At 33.9% G+C, this 23,384-nt stretch overlaps 1 protein-coding gene across 1 annotated transcript in view; it reads right to left on the bottom strand.

Moving 5' to 3' along the window:
* Positions 1-23,384, bottom strand: part of LOC144441976 (guanine nucleotide exchange factor DBS-like) — a 55,774-nt gene that overhangs the window by 6,000 nt on the left and 26,390 nt on the right. The window contains exons 6-22 of the mRNA XM_078131246.1: positions 21,243-21,520; positions 20,148-20,262; positions 19,506-19,625; positions 17,040-17,231; positions 15,322-15,513; positions 10,919-11,191; positions 9,187-9,290; positions 8,308-8,490; positions 7,644-7,713; positions 7,183-7,281; positions 4,766-4,858; positions 3,671-3,796; positions 2,353-2,559; positions 2,101-2,193; positions 1,223-1,301; positions 487-573; positions 182-375 (exon numbers count right to left, since the gene is read on the bottom strand). Coding sequence (XP_077987372.1) covers positions 182-375; positions 487-573; positions 1,223-1,301; positions 2,101-2,193; positions 2,353-2,559; positions 3,671-3,796; positions 4,766-4,858; positions 7,183-7,281; positions 7,644-7,713; positions 8,308-8,490; positions 9,187-9,290; positions 10,919-11,191; positions 15,322-15,513; positions 17,040-17,231; positions 19,506-19,625; positions 20,148-20,262; positions 21,243-21,520 — 2,505 coding nt within the window. The remainder of the gene's footprint in view (positions 1-181; positions 376-486; positions 574-1,222; positions 1,302-2,100; positions 2,194-2,352; positions 2,560-3,670; positions 3,797-4,765; positions 4,859-7,182; positions 7,282-7,643; positions 7,714-8,307; positions 8,491-9,186; positions 9,291-10,918; positions 11,192-15,321; positions 15,514-17,039; positions 17,232-19,505; positions 19,626-20,147; positions 20,263-21,242; positions 21,521-23,384) is intronic.

Here is a 23,384-nt window from a genome sequence, read left to right as displayed (position 1 = left end):
ATACATTGTATAATGTGTTAAAAACCTTTTATGCTAACTACAGTTGTACCTTTTATGCTAACTACAGTTGTACCTTTTATGCTAACTACAGTTGTACCTTAGCTATTGTATAATGACATACTGTCTATCAAATTGATGAAGCAGTAAATCTCACCTTGCCAGTACTATTCCTATCTCCAACACTGCCATCTTCATCAGTAAACTCATCAGTTGACCAGCCTCCTTCATTGTCACTGTCTGGGCCTACAGCGCCCTCAAGAGGTGGTAATGGTGAAGGTGGCAGTGCATTAGCATTTTGTCTGTCGGTGGCTGGACTGCAATTACCAGTACTCCTTGGTCTCCTCACAACATTACCATTACCATTGGATGATTTGGCTGACTGTACTCTGTGGACAAAATGATTAAAATATATAAAAACACTGCTACACTGAAATTGGAGAGTGGATGATTTGACAGATGACTAAATAAATATGACTCACCTGTGGAGGGTTCGAGGTGACGGTGATAGTTGACTAGAATTTGCATTCTGTATATTCTGTATAACTCTGTCTGTTGATGATCTTCTCCTTGTAGCTGAATACAATGAAAGGTAAACATAGTAAGTATTTCAACACATTTTGTTATACACCATCATTTGGTTGCTGCTATATGGTCATGGTCTTGTGTCAAGGCATATATACATCAATTTTTGATGTATATATCTATGCCTACCTATCCCTGTTGTTATCTTGGCAATATACACTGTCATTTGATATTGTCATAGTCATATGTCATAAGCATATTTGCATACATTTTCTGAATGATTGTTGACTTGCTCACCTAATGTTACTTGGCAAAACATAATGACATTTGGCCGTTGCTAAGGGTGTGATCATGGTTGCTAACACCAGTTTCGTCATGTGATATACAACATCTGCAGAATAACACCTACACCAAATTTCAGCCCCCCCCCCCCCCATCCACCAAGTAGCTTTTGAGATATAACTTTTTGACAAAAAACTCCCATTTTTAGACCTAAAACACACACACACACCCTCACACACACATTAACACACACACATTAACACACACACATTAACACACACACCCACACCCATACACCCACCCACATACACCCCCCCCCCCCCCCACACACACACACATTTTCCATTCCTATGACACTAGTGAACTTCATTTCAGTTGTGCTAAAAACTAGTATTAATAGTATTAGTATTAATCATACCTTTAGCGACTTCAAACTGACTTTGTAAAACTCTTCTGATCTCTCTCACCCAATGACATTTAATGTCAGCAGTTGGAGCCTGAAATTGATGACAATAGCTACTTAATTCAAGAGGGTATGTATTGTATTGTATTGTATTGTATTGTATTGTATTGTATTGTATTGTATTGTGGACACTTATAGTATACATAGCTGTAGTTATATCAACTAAGTGTTGTACACTTATAGTATACATAGCTATAGTTATATCAACTAAGTGTTGCACACTTGTAGTATACATAGCTATAGTTATATCAACTAAGTGTTGTACACTTATCGTATACATAGCTATAGTTATATCAACTAAGTGTTGTACACTTATAGTATACATAGCTATAGTTATATCAACTAAGTGTTGTACACTTATAGTATACATAGCTATAGTTATATCAACTGAGTGTTGTACACTTATAGTATACATAGCTATAGTTATATCAACTAAGTGTTGCACACTTATAGTATACATAGCTATAGTTATATCAACTAAGTGTTGTACACTTATAGTATACATAGCTATAGTTATATCAACTAAGTGTTGTACACTTATAGTATACATAGCTATAGTTATATCAACTGAGTGTTGTACACTTATAGTATACATAGCTATAGTTATATCAACTAAGTGTTGCACACTTATAGTATACATAGCTATAGTTATATCAACTAAGTGTTGTACACTTATAGTATACATAGCTATAGTTATATCAACTAAGTGTTGTACACTTATAGTATACTGTGGACGATTCACAATAGAAAAGGGGTTCGGAAAACAGCAGTAATAGAAATGACAATACAAGCAAGTAGTAGAATACACTGGGAACTCAGCTCTTTATAGTTACCTGAATTACATACACTTCTGATCTACCATGACACCATAATTCAAACTTTCTTTTGTCAGTTTTGACATTTTCTGTCATTCCATACTCAGTCATCTACAATATAAAAATTAAGGCACATGAAAATGTGTAAGTGACACAAAATGATGTGAAAATGTGAGTGACACAAAGTGACATATTAAGATGTGTTGGAATGACACAAAGTGACACATCAAGATGTGTGAAGATTGGCTTGATGGTTGCTTAGTTACCAACCTTAATACTATTCTTATAACTGTATGTAGTTTTATCCATAGGGCCTTCATCATCCCGTTTTTTACAAAACAACACAGATTTTTCATACAGAAAGAGGTGCCTCTGCATTGGTTTAAATCGAAGATCTCGGATGTTATTCTTTTTGTGTTCTAGCCACACATTGAAGGATCCTTGCATCAACAGCTTTCCCTGTTCTAAAAGATTACCCTGTAAAATAATACAAGAAACAAATGAATGAAATATTAGGTAAGTCAACACATGAATGAAATATTAGGTAAGTCAACACATGAATGAAATATTAGGTAAGTCAACACATGAATGAAATATTAGGTAAGTCAACACATGAATGAAATATTAGGTAAGTCAACACATGAATGAAATATTAGGTAAGTCAACACATGAATGAAATATTAGGTAAGTCAACAAATGAATGAAATATTAGGTAAGTCAACACATGAATGAAATATTAGGTAAGTCAACAAATGAATGAAATATTAGGTAAGTCAACACATGAATGAAATATTAGGTAAGTCAACTCATGAATGAAATATTAGGTAAGTCACCACATGAAAATCAGGTCACTTGTGACTAAAAACAAATTGGGTTGTCATGGCAACATCTTTATGGCAGCGTTAATAAACATCACATACTTTTTTCATTGCTTTAGCTGGAATGTAGTTTGACTTGCCAGTGAATGAAGTTTGAGATTGACTTGTGAATCTTACCTTTAAAGTTGTTGTATGGATTAGGATTAGTTATCTAATATGACCACTTTAATTAGTTATCTATATGACCACTTTAATTAGTTATCTATATGACCACTTTAATTAGTTATCTATATGACCACTTTAAGTAGTTATCTATATGACCACTTTAATTAGTTATCTATATGACCACTTTAATTAGTTATCTATATGACCACTTTAAGTAGTTATCTATATGACCACTTTAATTAGTTATCTATATGACCACTTTAATTAGTTATCTATATGACCACTTTAATTAGTTATCTATATGACCACTTTAATTAGTTATCTATATTACCACTTTAATTAGTTATCTATATGACCACTTTAATTAGTTATCTATATGACCACTTTAATTAGTTATCTATATGACCACTTTAATTAGTTATCTATATGACCACTTTAATTATAATATATTTAAACTTGATTAAAACTGTTAGACAAACATCACTACATGTAGGTACACACAACATCTGAATTCAAAATCATTGGAACAACTCTATACATACAAACAAACAAACAAACAAACAAACAAACAAACAAACAAACACTCTTGGTTTGTTGGTACTTACATCAAATCCAGTAATTCGTAGTTGATGCATAGAATCATTGACATATTTAAGTACATGTAACATTGTATCAAGAGCATCCTGCAATGCTTCATAACCTTCTTCATTGTGGGAATATTTTAACATTTCCTACAAGAAATGCACAGATATAGAAAATAATCAATACATTGACATCACGTTATGTCATTTGACCAGAAATTGGTGGCAGCCTTAATATCACGGTCTCTGTTCAGAACAACAGTGGTGGTGGTGGTGGTGGTGGTGGTGGTGATAATAAATCGAAAATTCCACCTGTGTCTGGCAACAGCACACCATTCTCTCGACCTTTACAGTTCTCATCAAAGCAGTGTGAATTAGATTTCTGTGTCAAGTATGAAGTGACAAATTTAGGAGATGATATCAAAGCTGATCAAAGTGTCAACCATTTCAAACAGAGAGTTAGATAGACAAAAGCCATTGTGATACTATCCTACTGGACACTTCCAATCACATGATACCATTGCAGTGACCTCAGGTGAACAAAGGTGTACAAACATCATCCACTGACTTAATCTCAGTAACTGTCATTTTTATCACAAAAATAGTATTGAAAAATCAACCTTGAACTATCTTACCTTGAGAAGTAGTTGGTACTTAGTAACTCGTTGTACTATCTTACCTTGAGAAGTAGTTGGTACTTAGTAACTCGTTGTACTATCTTACCTTGAGAAGTAGTTGGTACTTAGTAACTCGTTGTACTATCTTACCTTGAGAAGTAGTTGGTACTTAGTAACTCGTTGTACTATCTTACCTTGAGAAGTAGTTGGTACTTAGTAACTCGTTGTACTATCTTACCTTGAGAAGTAGTTGGTACTTAGTAACTCGTTGTACTATCTTACCTTGAGAAGTAGTTGGTACTTAGTAACTCGTTGTACTATCTTACCTTGAGAAGTAGTTGGTACTTAGTAACTCGTTGTACTATCTTACCTTGAGAAGTAGTTGGTACTTAGTAACTCGTTGTACTATCTTACCTTGAGAAGTAGTTGGTACTTAGTAACTCGTTGTACTATCTTACCTTGAGAAGTAGTTGGTACTTAGTAACTCGTTGTACTATCTTACCTTGAGAAGTAGTTGGTACTTAGTAACTCGTTGTACAGGTTTTAATAGGTAGGCACTTAAAGGTAGTCGATGTTGTAATAATTTTTGACATTCCTGTAAAAGAATTAATAGTCAAACTCATTTGCTACATTCCTATACTAATGAGAATCAAGGTCAAAGGTTACATTCCTATACTAATGCGAATCAAAGTCAAAGGTTACATTCCTATACTAATGAGAATCAAAGTCAAAGGTTACATTCCTATACTAATGAGAATCAAAGTCAAAGGTTATATTCCTATACTAATGAGAATCAAGGTCAAAGGTTACATTCCTATACTGATGAGAATCAAGGTCAAAGGTTACATTCCTATACTAATGAGAATCAAAGTCAAAGGTTACATTCCTATACTAATGAGAATCAAGGTCAAAGGTTACATTCCTATACTAATGAGAATCAAGGTCAAAGGTTACATTCATATACTGAGAAAGGTCAAATGTTATTTTGTGTTACGCAGTATTATAAGTATCTATGAATACAAAAAAAACACAATTCAAATTATAATCATTACAAATTATTAAAATACATTTGAAGTGGAAAAAAAAACAGGCAGGTGAATTTAAAATGTGTTTTTATTTGCTTTCCATGGATATGTCACTTTTTTCTTTCTCAAAATTAACTAACTTTGATATTTGACTCTCTGAAAGATAACTAACTTTTAATATCTGACTCTGAAAGATAATTAACTTTAATATCTGACTCTCTGAAAGATAACTAACTTTAACATCTGACTCTCTGAAAGATAACTAACTTTAATATCTGACTCTCTGAAAGACAACAAACTTTAATATCTGACTCTCTGAAAGATAACTAACTTTTAATATCTGACTCTGAAAGATAATTAACTTTAATATCTGACTCTCTGAAAGATAACTAACTTTAATATCTGACTCTCTGAAAGATAACTAACTTTAATATCTGACTCTCTGAAAGACAACATACTTTAATATCTGACTCTCTGAAAGATAACTAACTTTAATATCTGACTCTCTGAAAGATAACTAACTTTTAATATCTGACTCTGAAAGATAATTAACTTTAATATCTGACTCTCTGAAAGACAACTAACTTTAATATCTGACTCTGAAAGATAATTAACTTTAATATCTGACTCTCTGAAAGATAACTAACTTTAATATCTGAGGCTCTCAAAGATAACTAACTTTTAATATCAGACTCTGAAGATAACTAACTTTAATATCTGACTCTCTGAAAGATAACTAACTTTTAATATCTGACTCTCTGAAAGATAACTAACTTTTAATATCTGACTCTGAAAGATAATTAACTTTAATATCTGACTCTCTGAAAGACAACTAACTTTAATATCTGACTCTGAAAGATAACTAACTTTAATATCTGACTCTGAAAGATAATTAACTTTAATATCTGACTCTCTGAAAGATAACTAACTTTAATATCTGAGGCTCTCAAAGATAACTAACTTTTAATATCAGACTCTGAAGATAACTAACTTTAATATCTGACTCTCTGAAAGATAACTAACTTTTAATATCTGACTCTCTCAAAGATAGTAACTTTTAATATCTGACTCTCAACGATAACTAACTTTAATATCTGATTCTCTGAAAGACAACTAACTTTTAATATCTGACTCTCTCAACGATAACTAACTTTAATATCTGATTCTCTGAAAGACAACTAACTTTAATATCTGACTCTCTGAAAGACAACTAACTTTAATATCTGACTCTCTGAAAGATAACTAACTTTAATATCTGACTCTCTGAAAGACAACTAACTTTGATATCTGACTCTCTGAAAGATAACTAACTTTTAATATCTGACTCTCTGAAAGACAACTAACTTTTAATATCTGACTCTCTCAAAGATAGTAACTTTTAATATCTGACTCTCTGAAAGACAACTAACTTTAATATCTGACTCTCTCAAAGATAACTAACTTTTAATATCTGACTCTCTAAAAGATAACTAACTTTTTTATCTGACAAATACTGCCTACATTTCACACTGTTGACGTGTGAAAAACTGTGTTTTTGTTGGCAGTGAAGTTTAATTTTGTTGTGGCACTACGATAAAAGTAAAATTTTCTTTGTTGGTGTCAAAAACCATTGCTCTCTGATGGAAAATCAGTTCGTTGTAAACTGGTTTTCACTATAGTGAGTTCATTCTGAACATTGTGATTTACATAGCAAACAGTGCTATGAGATCGGTACCTTCGACTAGTGTTGGTTGTAAACAGGTTTTCAATACAAGAGAGTTTGTACTAACAAGAATCAACTGTCAATATATGTCCATATTCACCCCCCTTCAATCAATATTCTTTGACTCCATCATAACTTGGCAACCACCTGTCATGAGATCATCAGTCAATATCAAATTGTAAGTTGTCTAACCTGAAAGAATAAGTTGTCATTTCCGCATTCTCTTCTCAATATTTCTGACTGTGGTTTATTCTGACAATACACACTGTATAGTTTATCCAGTTCATTTTTCTGAAGACAAAGAAATAGATAACATACTGGGTTTAAGAATTACAATGGATGTATTCAAATTATTACATTCCCTATCAAATTACTATAATTGTCAAAACTACTTGTGATTGTTGCTATTGGTATAGTCGAGTCATAACTACTTGTGAGTGTTGGTATTGTCATAACTACTTTTGATTGTTGCTACTGGTTACTGTTGCTATTGGGATTGTCATAACTACTTGTGTCTGTTGCTATTTGTTACTGCTGCTATTGTGACTGTTCAATCAAAACAGTAATACATGATGATGACCTGAGACGCTTAAAATTCTGGTCACATTGTCAACAAAGCTATCTGTAGGTATTTTTAATACTTGATAACTTACCCTGGCAACAAAACACCTACCAACCAATGGTGGGGTATCACGGCAATTTTCAAGGTCAACTAAAAACACACTGTAAAAAAATTATGACATCCATGTAAATTATCATATAACAAATAGATTTATAGGTGAAAGGTATGACTCTTTGTTTTTGAAAGTAGGCTGACTGGCTTTTGCATTTTTGACAGTGGGCTGACTGGCCTTTGCATTTTTGACAGTGGGCTGACTGGCCTTTGCATTTTTGACAGTGGGCTGACTGGCCTTTGCATTTTTGACAATGGGCTAACTGGCACTGTTTCTGACAACAGACTAAATGGCACTGTTTCTGACAACAGACTAACTGGCACTGTTTCTGACAACAGACTAACTGGCACTGTTTCTGACAATAGACTAACTGGCACTGTTTGTGACAACAGACTAACTGGTACTGTTTCTGACAACAGACTAACTGGCACTGTTTCTGACGATAGACTAACTGGCACTGTTTCTGACAATAGACTAACTGGCACTGTTTCTGACAACAGACTAACTGGCACTGTTTCTGACAACAGACTAACTGGCACTGTTTCTGACAACAGACTAACTGGCACTGTTTCTGACAACAGACTAACTGGCACTGTTTCTGACAGATGAGCAAAGAGAACATTTAATTTATGTGATAACATACCTTTTATGGAAATCATAAATGTCGTCCAGGTTGGCAAAGAGGACATCTTTTTTCCCAATCAATAAAGGAGGTATTAAATGTTGTAATTCTGGGTTGTCAATTTGGTATTCATAACCTTCTATGATGTTCAGTAGTTCTTTGACATAAACTCTCTCAGTGTCAATTAGTTCTTTCATAACATGCCTGCAATGTAACAGGAAAGGTCATTGGGATGACAGGCTTACCTTTGCTTTGCAATATAAACATAAAACAAATAGCATTACATCTTATAGACACTAGCCTGGTTACAATATTGCTGTGTTGTTCAATTACCCATCATGACATATTAATGTTATTTCTAAGAGGAAGGAATGACTTGACACTTCTATTGATAGCTGAACTATGTTATTTGTATACAACATTACATGACAGTGTACACAATGAAATTCACATGACCAGCATGAAAGGAATACACACAACAGTGATTTTCAAGATAAACTCTTGATAAGATCCTTGTAAATAAACAATTACACTCTTTGGAAAGTTCAATTCACACAACCAATACCAAGTGAGGTATCTGATAACAGGTCGTAACATACAAGACGATAATATCTAGACTGACTGTTACCAAGCACACTAATACTATTTTATAGACAATGCTGCAACACAAGACATCTATCTTAATTAAGATTGACTGGTGTCTAAACCATTAACCACAGTAGACGGAAAGAGTTGGTAAGTTTGCTAACAATAAATAAACATTGCAATGCAAAGTACAATGTACAATGTTTATGATCTAGACTATCTGACCATCTTCTGTACAATGTACAAAGTTTATGATCTAAACTAACTGACCATCTTCTGTACAATGTACAATGTTTATGATCTAAACTAACTGACCTTCTTCTGCTGGACAATGTGTCAGTTTCTGTATCACTTTCATCCGTACTTCCAGGATTTGGATCATTGGCATCATCACGTACAATCTCTATTTGTCTGTTCAGCTGGAAAAAAGTAAGGAAAACGACAACTTTGTAATATCTAAGTCTCATTAACATTCCAAGTATGTTGGAACATATTATGTTATATACAATATATTCAAAGGTTAATAGTGGATTCATATTATGTCATACAATATATTCAAAGGGTAATAGTGGATTCACATTATGTTATACAATATATTCAAAGGTTAATAGTGGATTCACATTATGTTATACAATATATTCAAAGGGTAATAGTGGATTCACATTATGTTATACAATATATTCAAAGGTTAATAATGGATTCACATTATGTTATACAATATATTCAAAGGGTAATAGTGGATTCACATTATGTTATACAATATATTCAAAGGGTAATAGTGGATTCACATTATGTTATACAATATATTCAAAGGGTAATAGTGGATTCACATTATGTTATACAATATATTCAAAGGGTAATAGTGGATTCATATTATGTTATACAATATATTCAAAGGGTAATAGTGGATTCACATTATGTTATACAATATATTCAAAGGTTAATAGTGGATTCACATTATGTTATACAATATATTCAAAGGTTAATAGTGGATTCACATTATGTTATACAATATATTCAAAGGTTAATAGTGGATTCATATTATGTTATACAATATATTCAAAGGGTAATAGTGGATTCACATTATGTTATACAATATATTCAAAGGGTAATAGTGGATTCACATTATGTTATACAATATATTCAAAGGGTAATAGTGGATTCATATTATGTTATACAATATATTCAAAGGTTAATAATGGATTCATATTATGTTATACAATATATTCAAAGGTTAATAATGGATTCATATTATGTTATACAATATATTCAAAGGGTAATAGTGGATTCACATTATGTTATACAATATATTCAAAGGTTAATAATGGATTCATATTATGTTATACAATATATTCAAAGGTTAATAATGGATTCATATTATGTTATACAATATATTCAAAGGTTAATAGTGGATTCACATTATGTTATACAATATATTCAAAGGTTAATAGTGGATTCATATTATGTTATACAATATATTCAAAGGGTAATAGTGGATTCACATTATGTTATACAATATATTCAAAGGGTAATAGTGGATTCACATTATGTTATACAATATATTCAAAGGGTAATAGTGGATTCATATTATGTTATACAATATATTCAAAGGTTAATAATGGATTCATATTATGTTATACAATATATTCAAAGGTTAATAATGGATTCATATTATGTTATACAATATATTCAAAGGGTAATAGTGGATTCACATTATGTCATACAATATATTCAAAGGGTAATAGTGGATTCACATTATGTTATACTATATATTCAAAGGTTAATTATAGTGGATTCCTAACTTGTCATATCCTCCTATGAGATCAAACACACTGACATTTGTCATTGCCCATATCACAATGCATCTTGGGTGTACTTTATCCATCCATTATTGTCCATAACTAATAACCCGTTTGATCTGTTCTCTTGTACAAATTCATTAATAATCTTTATTTATACTGGATAGTTCTTTAAGGATATAAACACTTGTCTCCCAAGAAGTCCAGTGAGGGCCATCCCTCATGGAAACAATTGCAAGTTTGCCTACCTTGGGAGCACTTTTGGCTTTTCTTAGACGTTGTTTTCTGAAATCAGCTTCAGAAGGAGATGGTGGTGGTGTTGTCTTGTTTAGGACTGATGTAGATGCTGATAGTGATTGTACATTATCATTGGGTAATGCTGGAGATACTGCCTGTACTGGTCTTTCTTGTTTTACTATTAACTTCTTCAAACTAGCTCGTCGTTTCTCAAACATTTCCTTGACATCTTCTATTCTTTTCAAAACATGTTGAACCATTGTCTGTAAGCAGATATGAAATAACTTATTATTTACTGCAATTGACTAGGAAAATTATTCTTGTCTAATATACGATGTATGTTGCACTGCTTCTCATGACAGAACAAATAACATTTTGTTGTAACCTTTGACCTGTGAGATACTTTCAAGATATTTGTATCATTTATTGACTTCATCCACTGGACAGAGATCTAAATAATCAGAACCAGCTCTACTCTATAAGTAATAGATGCTACCCTAATGGTTGCCATGACAACCAGCTCTACTCTACAAGTGATAGATGCTACCCTAATGGTTGCCATGACAACCAGCTCTACTCTACAAGTAATAGATGCTACCCTAATGGTTGCCATGACAGAACCAGCTCTACTCTACAAGTAATAGATGCTACCCTAATGGTTGCCATGACAACCAGCTCTACTCTATAAGTAATAGATGCTACCCTAATGGTTGCCATGACAACCAGCTCTACTCTACAAGTAATAGATGCTACCCTAATGGTTGCCATGACAGAACCAGCTCTACTCTACAAGTAATAGATGCTACCCTAATGGTTGCCATGACAACCAGCTCTACTCTATAAGTAATAGATGCTACCCTAATGGTTGCCATGACAACCAGCTCTACTCTATCAGTAATACATGCTACCCTAATGGTTGCCATGACAACCAGCTCTACTCTATCAGTAATACATGCTACCCTAATGGTTGCCATGACAACCAGCTCTACTCTATAAGTAATACATGCTACCTAATGGTTGCCATGACAACCAGCTCTACTCTACAAGTAATAGATGCTACCCTAATGGTTGCCATGACAGAACCAGCTCTACTCTATCAGTAATACATGCTACCCTAATGGTTGCCATGACAACCAGCTCTACTCTATAAGTAATACATGCTACCTAATGGTTGCCATGACAACCAGCTTATACTCTATAAGAAATAGATGCTACCCTAATGGTTGCAACGACAACCAGCTCTACATACACTAGACATATGTATACAATGTAGATAACACTAAACTAAACTAAACTGAATACACTCTAGTCTCTAAGTAGTTTAATTTTTATATTTATGTATATAATTGCTAGGTAATAGATAGATCAACTACCAATTAACACCAAGCACTGCATAATATCATTCCTGTCTAAAGGTGAATAACATACAACATAACATACATTCTATTATTGAATGGCTTACACACCTGTTTACCATGCATTAATTGTACACCTATATCTACAACTTGGTTTTAACTAGAGAGATACAATTGTCAATTTGGATGGTTCTACAGATAAGTCATGCATTAATGAGAAGTACTTTCATATTAACACAAAGTTCAAAAATCAGATAGCAAGCACGCAGTAAATAAAAAACACAAAAAGCAAACCACAGCAATGGATGTAGGACTACAGTGAAAACAAGTCATTGTAGAGGGCAGCTAGTTCCCCTAAAATACTTTTTTTTATTTTGGTGTGGTTATGGATGAGGCCAAATAAAAAAAGTTGTTTGGTTCCAGTTACCTGATCCCACCTAGTTTTTCACTGCTGACCCTAAACCTTTTTTTTACATATTCGAGAAAAATAATAATAAAATCGCGAAAATCGTGACGTCTCGCAAGAAATAGTGGGTGTGGAAACTGACATCAACTTAAAAAGACAATATAAAACTGTTCTTCCAATCTGTAATGGCTGTACATCTGATGAGAAGAAACCAATAACACAGAGACCATATGGAAAACAACGGAAAACCTGAACTAGACACTCACACATGAAAAAAATATATAATATAATAAAATAAAAAATCTACCTACCCCACCCATTTTAAAATTGAATGTAATTGGAACCACACAATTTTTTTTTACGCTTGAGATGGACTTTTCATTGTTTAAATTTCAACAAGCAGGTAAATGTCAATATATACCATAATTTTATATAGACACTGGAATGATAAGTTGTCAGAGTTAGCAGGCAAAATTTAAGACAAACATGGCTGCCATTCAGCCATTTTCATGTTAGTTATATATATATATATATATATATATATATATATAATTTATTTGTTCGACTGTACGTCGTCTTGGTGATCGTTTTGTGGAACATCGTTTTGTGGAACATCTTACCAGAAAAAAGAATCGCAACTATCCTGTATCTGCATTTTATTACCAACGATCATAGTGTATCAGATATGTCTATTTCAGGAATTTGTAAGGTTTCTAATGGTGAAGATCGAGTGAGGTTGAAGGAGGAGGAAAACATTTTCCATCTTGGAAGGTTGGAACCCCATGGAATTAATAGATTATTTACATCATTCCCTAATATCTAGCTATGCTTATTCTATTCCAGGCATGTTCTATAGGGTTCTTTTTGGTGCACGTAAATTTAGATATTTTTGCATGTACCTAACCGTTGATAAATACTCGCGTGGTAGTCATTCTATTCCATAACATTTCAATGTATAGTCGGGTGGTAACTTCCTACATGTCGTGCCTTAATATCCTTGATAAAGAATTTTGATTTGAAATGTCGGATTGCATTGGGAACTCAAAACATCAAGTATGCATGACTGTTACATGTACCGGTAAATGTAATGTGTCACATACAGGATTTCACGTTTGTGCTAGGTTTGAAAGACATTGACTTGTGTATATCTGATGATTTGTTTGGACATACATACAAAATGTAGACAAAATTGAATGGATAGACATCAGACAGATAGAAGGAAAGATGCATGACAGTCATAACTGGACAGACAGACAGACAGACAGATGGACATAAATGGACAGATACATGGGCAGACACATGAATGCATAAACACAGGAAACTCATTGGGATAGCTCTCCTAGGGTAGTGCTTGTTGACAGCTACATGTAGCATATGAAAGCAGCATGAAGAAGCTTAGATGGGAGAGAATATGCAAGAACAAACCTTGTATAAATCATCCTATAGGGGGCGCACATCATGAAAAAGAAATGACAAGTGAAGGTAATATAGAATGATATTGGACTGATACATTGAAGACCTCAGCAAAACAAAACAAGTATATGGGTTTAGCAACAAATTGCATGTAAGCAAAAAAGCAAAACACATCATAAATATAACAGTTGAATAAAAACCACTTAATATGGGACAGAGATATACTAGGTATCATTAACTAATAAAGATTTATTGATAGAGACTGTGACATATTACACTATAACATTGAGTAAAAGTAGAATGTGCTTATGGGACAAATTTCACTGAAATTAAAGTTGTAAAATTTCTCTGAATTTTGCCTTATGGAAGTTTGCTGCAGGTTCTTTAGAAATAATAAAAGACATTTTGGAGTCTACCATCTTGGCAATCTTTTATATTTCTGAGTTAATAATCAACAAATCTACAAATCTATTTACAAACAAGTTTTCTAGTCTGTATTGGATTGACAAATGTTTACATACACACATCAAGCTGATGTATACAATTAATAAAGAAGTACTTCATGCTATGACTAGGATTGTTTATAAAGTAAAACTTTGACACAGTATTCATAAGGCCTAATAAAAAATTGTGTGGTTCCGATTATGCTCAATTTTAGAATAGGTGGGGTAGGTAGATTTTTTATTTTATTTTATTATATTTTTTTTTCATGTGTGAGTGTCTAGTTCAGGTTTTCCATTATTTCCAAATGGTCTCTGTGTTATTATTCTTCCTATCAGATGTAAAGCCATTACAGATTGGAAGAACAGTTTTATAGTGTCTTTTTAAGTTGATGGCAGTTTCCACATCCACTATTTCTCGTGAGACTTCACAATTTTTACAATTTTTTTTTTCCTGAATAAGTAAAAAAAAGTTTAGGATCGGCAGTGCAAAGCTAGGTGGGGTCAGGTAACTGGAACCAAACAATTATTTTTTTTAGGCCTAAGACAAAAATTAACGAAAAACAAGTGAAAGAGTTACCACTGTGATGTTTACAAACTAATTGACTGAAATGAGGTGATTATTACGTTAATTGATAGTCTTAAGAGAGAATTTATACATGTATGATCTGACTTATCATAATCATTATAAAACTGAATTAAATAAAATTAAATCAAATCAAAGTGAAACAAATTAAATGAAATCTGATTCAAATTAAATCACACCAAATTAAATCCAATTAAATTAAATCAAATCCTACCTTAGTTTCAGTGGTAAGTATTGGATCAAAGACTGCATGGAACTCTTTAGGATTATCTAGGTTGACATCATTTGCTGTCTTGACAAAATCATCAATGTCTTGTAGAGCACCCTGAGCACCATCTTGTGATTGACATTTGTCAATAGATTGAGTGGCCAATAAATCAACACCCTGACGACACCACTTATTGGCCTACAGACATAACAATGTGAGATGAATAACATGTTAAACATAAACTATTGGTAGAAGGGTTAACAATATGTTTAACATAAACTATTGGTAGAAGGGTTAACAATATGCTAAACATAAACCATCAATAGAAGGGCTAACATTATGTTAAACATAAACTATTGGTAGAAAGGCTAACATTATGCTTAACATAAACTATTGGTAGAAGGGCTAACATTATGTTAAACATAAACTATTGGTAGAAGGGTTAACATTATGTTTAACATAAACTATTGGTAGAAGGGCTAACAATATGCTAAACATAAACCATCAATAGAAGGGCTAACATTATGTTAAACATAAACTATTGGTAGAAAGGCCAACATTATGCTAAACATAAACCATCAATAGAAGGGCTAACATTATGTTTAACATAAACTATTGGTAGAAGGGCTAACATTATGTTAAACATAAACTATTGGTAGAAGGGTTAACAATATGCTAAACATAAACCATCAACAGAAGGGCTAACATTATGTTAAACATAAACCATCAATAGAAGGGCTAACATTATGCTAAACATAAACTATTGGTAGAAAGGCCAACATTATGCTAAACATAAACCATCAATAGAAGGGCTAACATTATGTTTAACGTAAACTACTGGTAGAAAGGACAACATTATGCTAAACATAAACCATCAATAGAAGGGCTAACATTATGTTAAACATAAACTATTGGTAGAAGGGCTAACATTATGTTTAACATAAACTATTGGTAGAAGGGCTAACATTACATGTATGTTAAACATAAACCATCAACAGAAGGGCTAACATTATGTTAAACATAAACTATTGATAGAAGGGCTAACATTATGTTTAACATAAACTATTGATAGAAGGGTTAACATTATGTTTAACATAAACTATTGATAGAAGGGCTAACATTATGTTAAACATAAACTATTGATAGAAGGGTTAACATTATGTTTAACATAAACCATCAACAGAAGGGCTAACATTATGTTAAACATAAACTATTGATAGAAGGGTTAACATTATGTTTAACATAAACTATTGATAGAAGGGCTAACATTATGTTTAACATAAACCATCAATAGAAGGGCTAACATTATGTTAAACATAAACTATTGTTAGAGAGCTAAAATGTGTTACACATACATTATCAATAAAAAGGCAAATTCACATTACAAATAAACTGTTGTTGACAGTGAGAAGATTTAATGGTTGTAGTCAACTGATAACCAAGTAATGTACTTCTCTTACCTTGTCTATCCTACAGTGTAATTCAAGTGAAATTTCTAGAAATTTTCCAGTCTTTTCAAATTTTTCTTTCACTTGGTCAAAAAGATGTTTTGGTTGTAGTCAACTGATAACCAAGTAATGTACTTCTCTTACCTTGTCTATCCTACAGTGTAATTCAAGTGAAATTTCTAGAAATTTTCCAGTCTTTTCAAATTTTTCTTTCACTTGGTCAAAAAGATGTTTTGGTTGTAGTCAACTGATAACCAAGTAATGTACTTCTCTTACCTTGTCTATCCTACAGTGTAATTCAAGTGAAATTTCTAGAAATTTTCCAGTCTTTTCAAATTTTTCTTTCACTTGGTCAAAAAGATGTTTTGCTGTTTGACATTTAGGTTCAATGCTGTCCTTGGCGTAGTGATTATTGCTGACCAAGTCATTACCATTGTGTATTAATTTATATGTCTTGTCAAGGTAGAGCTGTAAATAATAACAAATTAATTTAAATTAATTTATATATCTTGTCAAGGTAGAGCTGTAAATAATAACAAATTAATTTTAATTAATTTATATATCTTGTCAAGGTAGAGCTGTAAATAATAACAAATTAATTTTAATTAATTTATATATCTTGTCAAGGTAGAGCTGTAAATAATAAATTAATTTCAATTAATTTATATATCTTGTCAAGGTAGAGCTGTAAATAATAACAAATTAATTTTAATTAATTTATATATCTTGTCAAGGTAGAGTTGTAAATAATAACAAATTTGAATGTATTAATTAATACCACATTCTGATTGCTTACACTACTACATGCACATTTAATACTACACTTATTTAGATTTCATGAAATCATACCACTGTTTAAATACATCTTTGTGCCTAGTTTGCATGTAATGTGATGTTATTGTTGAGTCATTTTGGTAAGATGTGGTATGGTGTAGTATGGTGTGGTGCGGTGTGGTGTGGTGTGGTGTGGTGTGGTGTGGTGAAGTATGGTGTGGTATGACGTGGTGTGGTGTGGTGTGGTGTGGTGTGGTGTGGTGTGATGTGGTGTGGTGTGGTGTGGTATGACATGATGTGGTGTGGTGTGGTGCAGTATGGTGTGGTATGATGTGGTGTGGTGTGGTGTGGTGTGGTGTGGTGTGGTATGGTATGGTGTGGTATGACGTGGTGTGGTGTGGTGTGGTGTGGTATGGTGTGGTGTGGTATGACATGATGTGGTGTGGTGTGGTGTGGTGCAGTATGGTGTGGTATGATGTGGTGTGGTGTGGTGTGGTGTGGTGTGGTGTGGTATGACATGATGTGGTATGGTGTAGTATGGTGTGGTATGACATGGTGTGGTGTGATGTGGTGTGGTGTGGTGTAGTACTGTGTGGTATGACGTGGTGTGGTGTGGTGTGGTATGACATAGTTTTGTGTGGTGTGATGTGGTGTGATGTGATGTGATGTGATGTGATGTGGTGTGGTGTGATGTGATGTGGTGTGATGTGATGTGCTATGGTATGGTATGGTGTGATGTGGTATGGTATGGTATGGTGTGATGTGATGTGGTGTGGTGTGGTATGATGTGGTGTGGTGTGGTGTGATGTGATGTGATGTGGTGTGATGTGGTATGGTATGGTGTGATGTGGTATGGTATGGTATGGTGTGATGTGATGTGGTGTGGTGTGGTATGATGTGGTGTGGTGTGGTGTGATGTGATGTGATGTGGTGTGATGTGGTATGGTATGGTGTGATGTGGTATGGTATGGTATGGTGTGATGTGGTGTGGTATGATGTGATGTGGTGTGGTATGATGTGATGTGGTATGGTATGGTGTGATGTGATGTGATGTGATGTGGTATGGTGTGGTGTGATGTGATGTGGTATAATGCGATGTGGTATGATGTGATGTGATGTGGTGTGGTATGATGTGTGGTGGTATGATGTGGTGTGGTGTGATGTGATGTGATGTAGCATGGTGTGATGTGGTGTGGTGTGATGTGATGTGGTGTGATGTGATGTGGTATGATGTGGTGTGGTGTGATGTGGTATGGTGTAGTGTGATGTGACATGATGTGATGTGATGTGGTGTGGTATGATGTGGTGTGGTATGATGTGGTGTTGTGTGGTGTGGTATAGTGTGGTATGGTGTGGTGTGATGTGATGTGGTATAATGCGATGTGGTATGATGTGATGTGATGTGGTGTGGTATGATGTGTGGTGGTATGATGGGGTGTGGTGTGATGTGATGTGATGTAGCATGGTGTGATGTGGTGCGGTGTGATGTGATGTGGTGTGATGTGATGTGGTGTGGTATGATGTGGTGTGGTGTGATGTGGTATGGTGTGGTGTGATGTGACATGATGTGATGTGATGTGGTGTGATGTGATGTGGTATGGTATGGTGTGATGTGATGTGATGTGATGTGATGTGATGTGGTGTGATGTGATGTGGTGTGGTATGATGTGGTGTGGTGTGGTAATATGATGTGGTGTTGTGTGGTGTGGTATGATGTGGTGTGGTATGGTATAGTGTGGTGTGGTGTGATATAGTGTAGTGTGGTATGAAGTGGTGTGAAAAACAGTTGACTGGTAAGGCTGTAGAAAATGTTGGTCCTGAATAAGAGAGAAGCACCACTGATAGAAGATGGGATTCAAATATTGGACTTTTTAGTACATATAGTATTGTCTGTCCAAATAAAGATTTCTGAAATGTGTGTAATTTAGGGATTTCAAAAATCTTTTATTTGTTTAATGTGTTTTTTACCTGAGTTTTATCATTGAGTTCTTCATAATCTCGAATGACAGCTTCCACTCTAGACACACTATCACATGGATCACTCATAGCGTTGACACTTTCCAGAGATGATTCCAAACCATACTTCAACTGTCAATAAATCATTTACATAAACGTAACATTTATATGCAATACCTTGTTGATAACTAATCATAGAGAATATAAATTAAATGTCAGCTTCACCACTATTGGCTTACATGGAATCATGCGATTAATGGCAACTACATGAAACCTTCTATTGGCTTACATAGAGTCATGTGATTACTGGTAACAACAAGAAGATTCTCTATTGGCTTTAATACATGGAGTCATGTGATTACTGGCAACTAAAAGAAGCTTCTCTATTGGTTTACATTTTCTTACATTTCTTTGTTACCATGTTCTAGCTACTGTGTATCATCGCATGTCATTCCTTCATTTATAATTTCATAATTTACGGTGTATTAATAATATTCTGACACAGAGTAATATTTCACATACACCATTAACAATGGTGAAGCACATGGCATGGCAGACTAGCAATTCATCTTTAAATACATACTTGACCACATCATTAATTGTACTCCAGTTCTAATTCTCAGCCATAGACATTGTTTTAGTTTGGTTACATACCTGGCCATACTCTTGTTCAAACTCTCTCAGCCATAGACATTGTTTTAGTTTGGTTTCATGGTCAGACCAGAATACATCAAATGCTTTGTCTGTTTCTTGGAGCTGTAGGAGTAGCCTACAAGAAATATCCATTAATAAAAAATTAATAGTAATGACACAATAAATTAGTCGTATAGCCGTATTTTTTCTTGTTGTATCATGTGATCACTGCACATCCCCTCGTAAACAAACCTAGGAGACAACTAGACATCCAGCTATAACCAGCATTTCCAATGCCAAATGTGTTGTCAACCGAACAAAAGATCACTGTTGTATACATTGTAATAAGTTTTTGAACTGTACTTTTCATGTCACAGGGAAAGTAAAAAATTCCACACAGAACGGCAAAAGTCCAGTGATGGCGAACACAGTCGTCACATGATCGTAAACATGAATTCCTAAATTTATGAAGGATATCAAAATTACCACCACAGAGGGCACAATTTTTGCTTAACTAGAACAAGAAAGCATATCGCAAACATTTCTGTACATTTAATGGAATATAGTACGCAAAACAAAGACATACTCATTTTTCAGCTGATGGTTATAAATTTGAATAATATCACTGAGTGATATGCAAATAGTAAACATTACGTCATACTACTGAGCAAACGCGCACTCTAATTGGATGATAAAGTTATGGCTGACATGTAAACAACCGCATTGCAGTTATCAGAGAGGTGAGTGATACTATGCTGAACAGTATAATGTGGAAGTGATTTTATTTTAAAATGAAACAGCATTTTTAGACATTCAAAAATGAATTCATAGTCACAGGTGATGTATTTAAGTATGTTATTTGCCAAATAAGAATGAGAATAGATGCTGACTTTATCTGAGAATAGCCACTAACTTACCGGTATCTGAGACTAGAATAGGCACTAATTTTTACTTATCTCAGAATAAGAAGAGGGTATAGAGACCAGGACATGCAGACTTGTCAAGGTGGTGTCTTTGTAGAGTTGTAATTAAAAACAGAACCTCAGAATAGATATTAATTGATCTCAGAATAGACATTAACATCTCTAGAATACATGTATTAACAGTTTAACTTACCTCTGAATAGCACAAGAGTTAGAAAACCTATGCATTGGTGTATTTTGGTCATTGCCATTATTAGTGGTTGATTTCTTTATACATTTTAATAAAGTTTCTCCTAACTGTATTGTACTGTGCAAATCTTCTTTGAGTTCATATCTTTGTTTTCTATGATCTGTCAGTAACACTCCAGTACTTCTGACATCATCGGGCAGTTCTGTCTGCATAAACTGTTCACCAAGAGATTTCAAGGCATTGCTAATACCATCACAGTTATCAGAAAACCTTTCTATTGCCTATAAAAGAGATATATCAGAGTGTTAGCATTCAGAGTGTTAATATTCAGTCCTCTAATATTGTCTGTATCAGAGTGTTAACATACAGTCCTCTAATATTGTCTGTATCAGAGTGTTGATATTCAGTCCTCTAATATTGTCTGTATCAGAGTGTTCACATTCAGTCCTCTAATATTGTCTGTATCAGAGTGTTAGCATTCAGTCCTCTAATAACGTTTGTATCAGAGTGTTCACATTCAGTCCTCTAATATTGTTTGTATCAGAGTGTTTACATTCAGTCCTCTAATATTGTCTGTATCAGAGTGTTCACATTCAGTCCTCTAATATTGTCTGTATCAGAGTGTTAGCATTCAGTCCTCTAATATTGTCTGTATTAGAGTGTTCACATTCAGTCCTCTAATATTGTTTGTATCAGAGTGTTCACATTCAGTCCTCTAATATTGTCTGTATCAGAGTGTTAGCATTCAGTCCTCTAATATTGTTTGTATCAGAGTGTTCACATTCAGTCCTCTAATATTGTTTGTATCAGAGTGTTCACATTCAGTCCTCTAATATTGCCTGTATCAGAGTGTTAGCATTCAGTCCTCTAATATTGTCTGTATCAGAGTGTTAGCATTCAGTCCTCTAAAAACGTTTGTATCAGAGTGTTCACATTCAGTCCTCTAATATTGTTTGTATCAGAGTGTTCACATTCAGTCCTCTAATATTGTCTGTATCAGAGTGTTAGCATTCAGTCCTCTAATGCTGTCTGTATCAGAGTGTTCACATTCAGTCCTCTAATATTGTTTGTATCAGAGTGTTCACATTCAGTCCTCTAATATTGTTTGTATCAGAGTGTTCACATTCAGTCCTCTAATATTGCCTGTATCAGAGTGTTAGCATTCAGTCCTCTAATATTATAATAATAATAATAATAATAAATTCTTATCAGCGCATTACGCAACAGCCTCAATGCGCTTTACAAAACTGAGAGAAGAAAAAAAAAAAAAACCCAAACAAACAAAACAACAACTTGAAATTCATTAAAAAACAAAACCTATTGATTACTGCTTATAAAAGTATAGTATGTTCTAAAAGTTTGTCAACAAGTATGTCTTTAGTTGGGACTTGAATGTTTCGATCGATACCGCTCTCCTAATGTGAATTGGGAGAGAGTTCCATAACTTAGGACCGGCAACAGAGAAGGCGCGATCTCCGTACGTGGTAGTTGCAACACGTGGAATGGCAAGTGTAAGATGAGTACTAGAACGTAAGGCACGCTTTGGCTTGTGTATGGGTATTAGTTCAATGATGTAGGATGGTGACAGTTTATTGACAGCCTTGTAGGTGACGAGCAAGATTTTGTATGCAATACGTTGACGTACAGGTAACCAATGAAGATTATGTAATACTGGTGAGACATGATCATATTTGCGTAGTTTGGCAACAAGTCTAGCAGCTGTGTTCTGCACACGTTGAAGTTTGTTGATCTCTTTGTCTGGTAATCCATAGAGGATGGAATTGCAATAATCCAGCCTGTATCAGAGTGTTAATCCAGCCTGTATCAGAGAGTATCTAATATTGCCTGTATCAGAGTGTTCACATTCAGTCCTCTTATATTGTCTGTATCAGAGTGTTCACATTCAGTCCTCTAATATTGCCTGTATCAGAGTGTTCACATTCAGTCCTCTAATATTGCCTGTATCAGAGTGTTAGCATTCAGTCCTCTAATATTGCCTGTATCAGAGTGTTCACATTCAGTCCTCTAATATTGTTTGTATCAGAGTGTTCACATTCAGTCCTCTAATATTGTCTGTATCAGAGTGTTCACATTCAGTCCTCCAATATTGCTTGTATCAGAGTGTTAGCATTCAGTCCTCTAATA

This window comes from Glandiceps talaboti, chromosome 11 (genome assembly GCF_964340395.1).
Source record: "Glandiceps talaboti chromosome 11, keGlaTala1.1, whole genome shotgun sequence".
Taxonomy (NCBI): Eukaryota; Metazoa; Hemichordata; class Enteropneusta; family Spengelidae; genus Glandiceps; species Glandiceps talaboti.
This window is presented reverse-complemented; position numbering and strand designations above follow the sequence as displayed.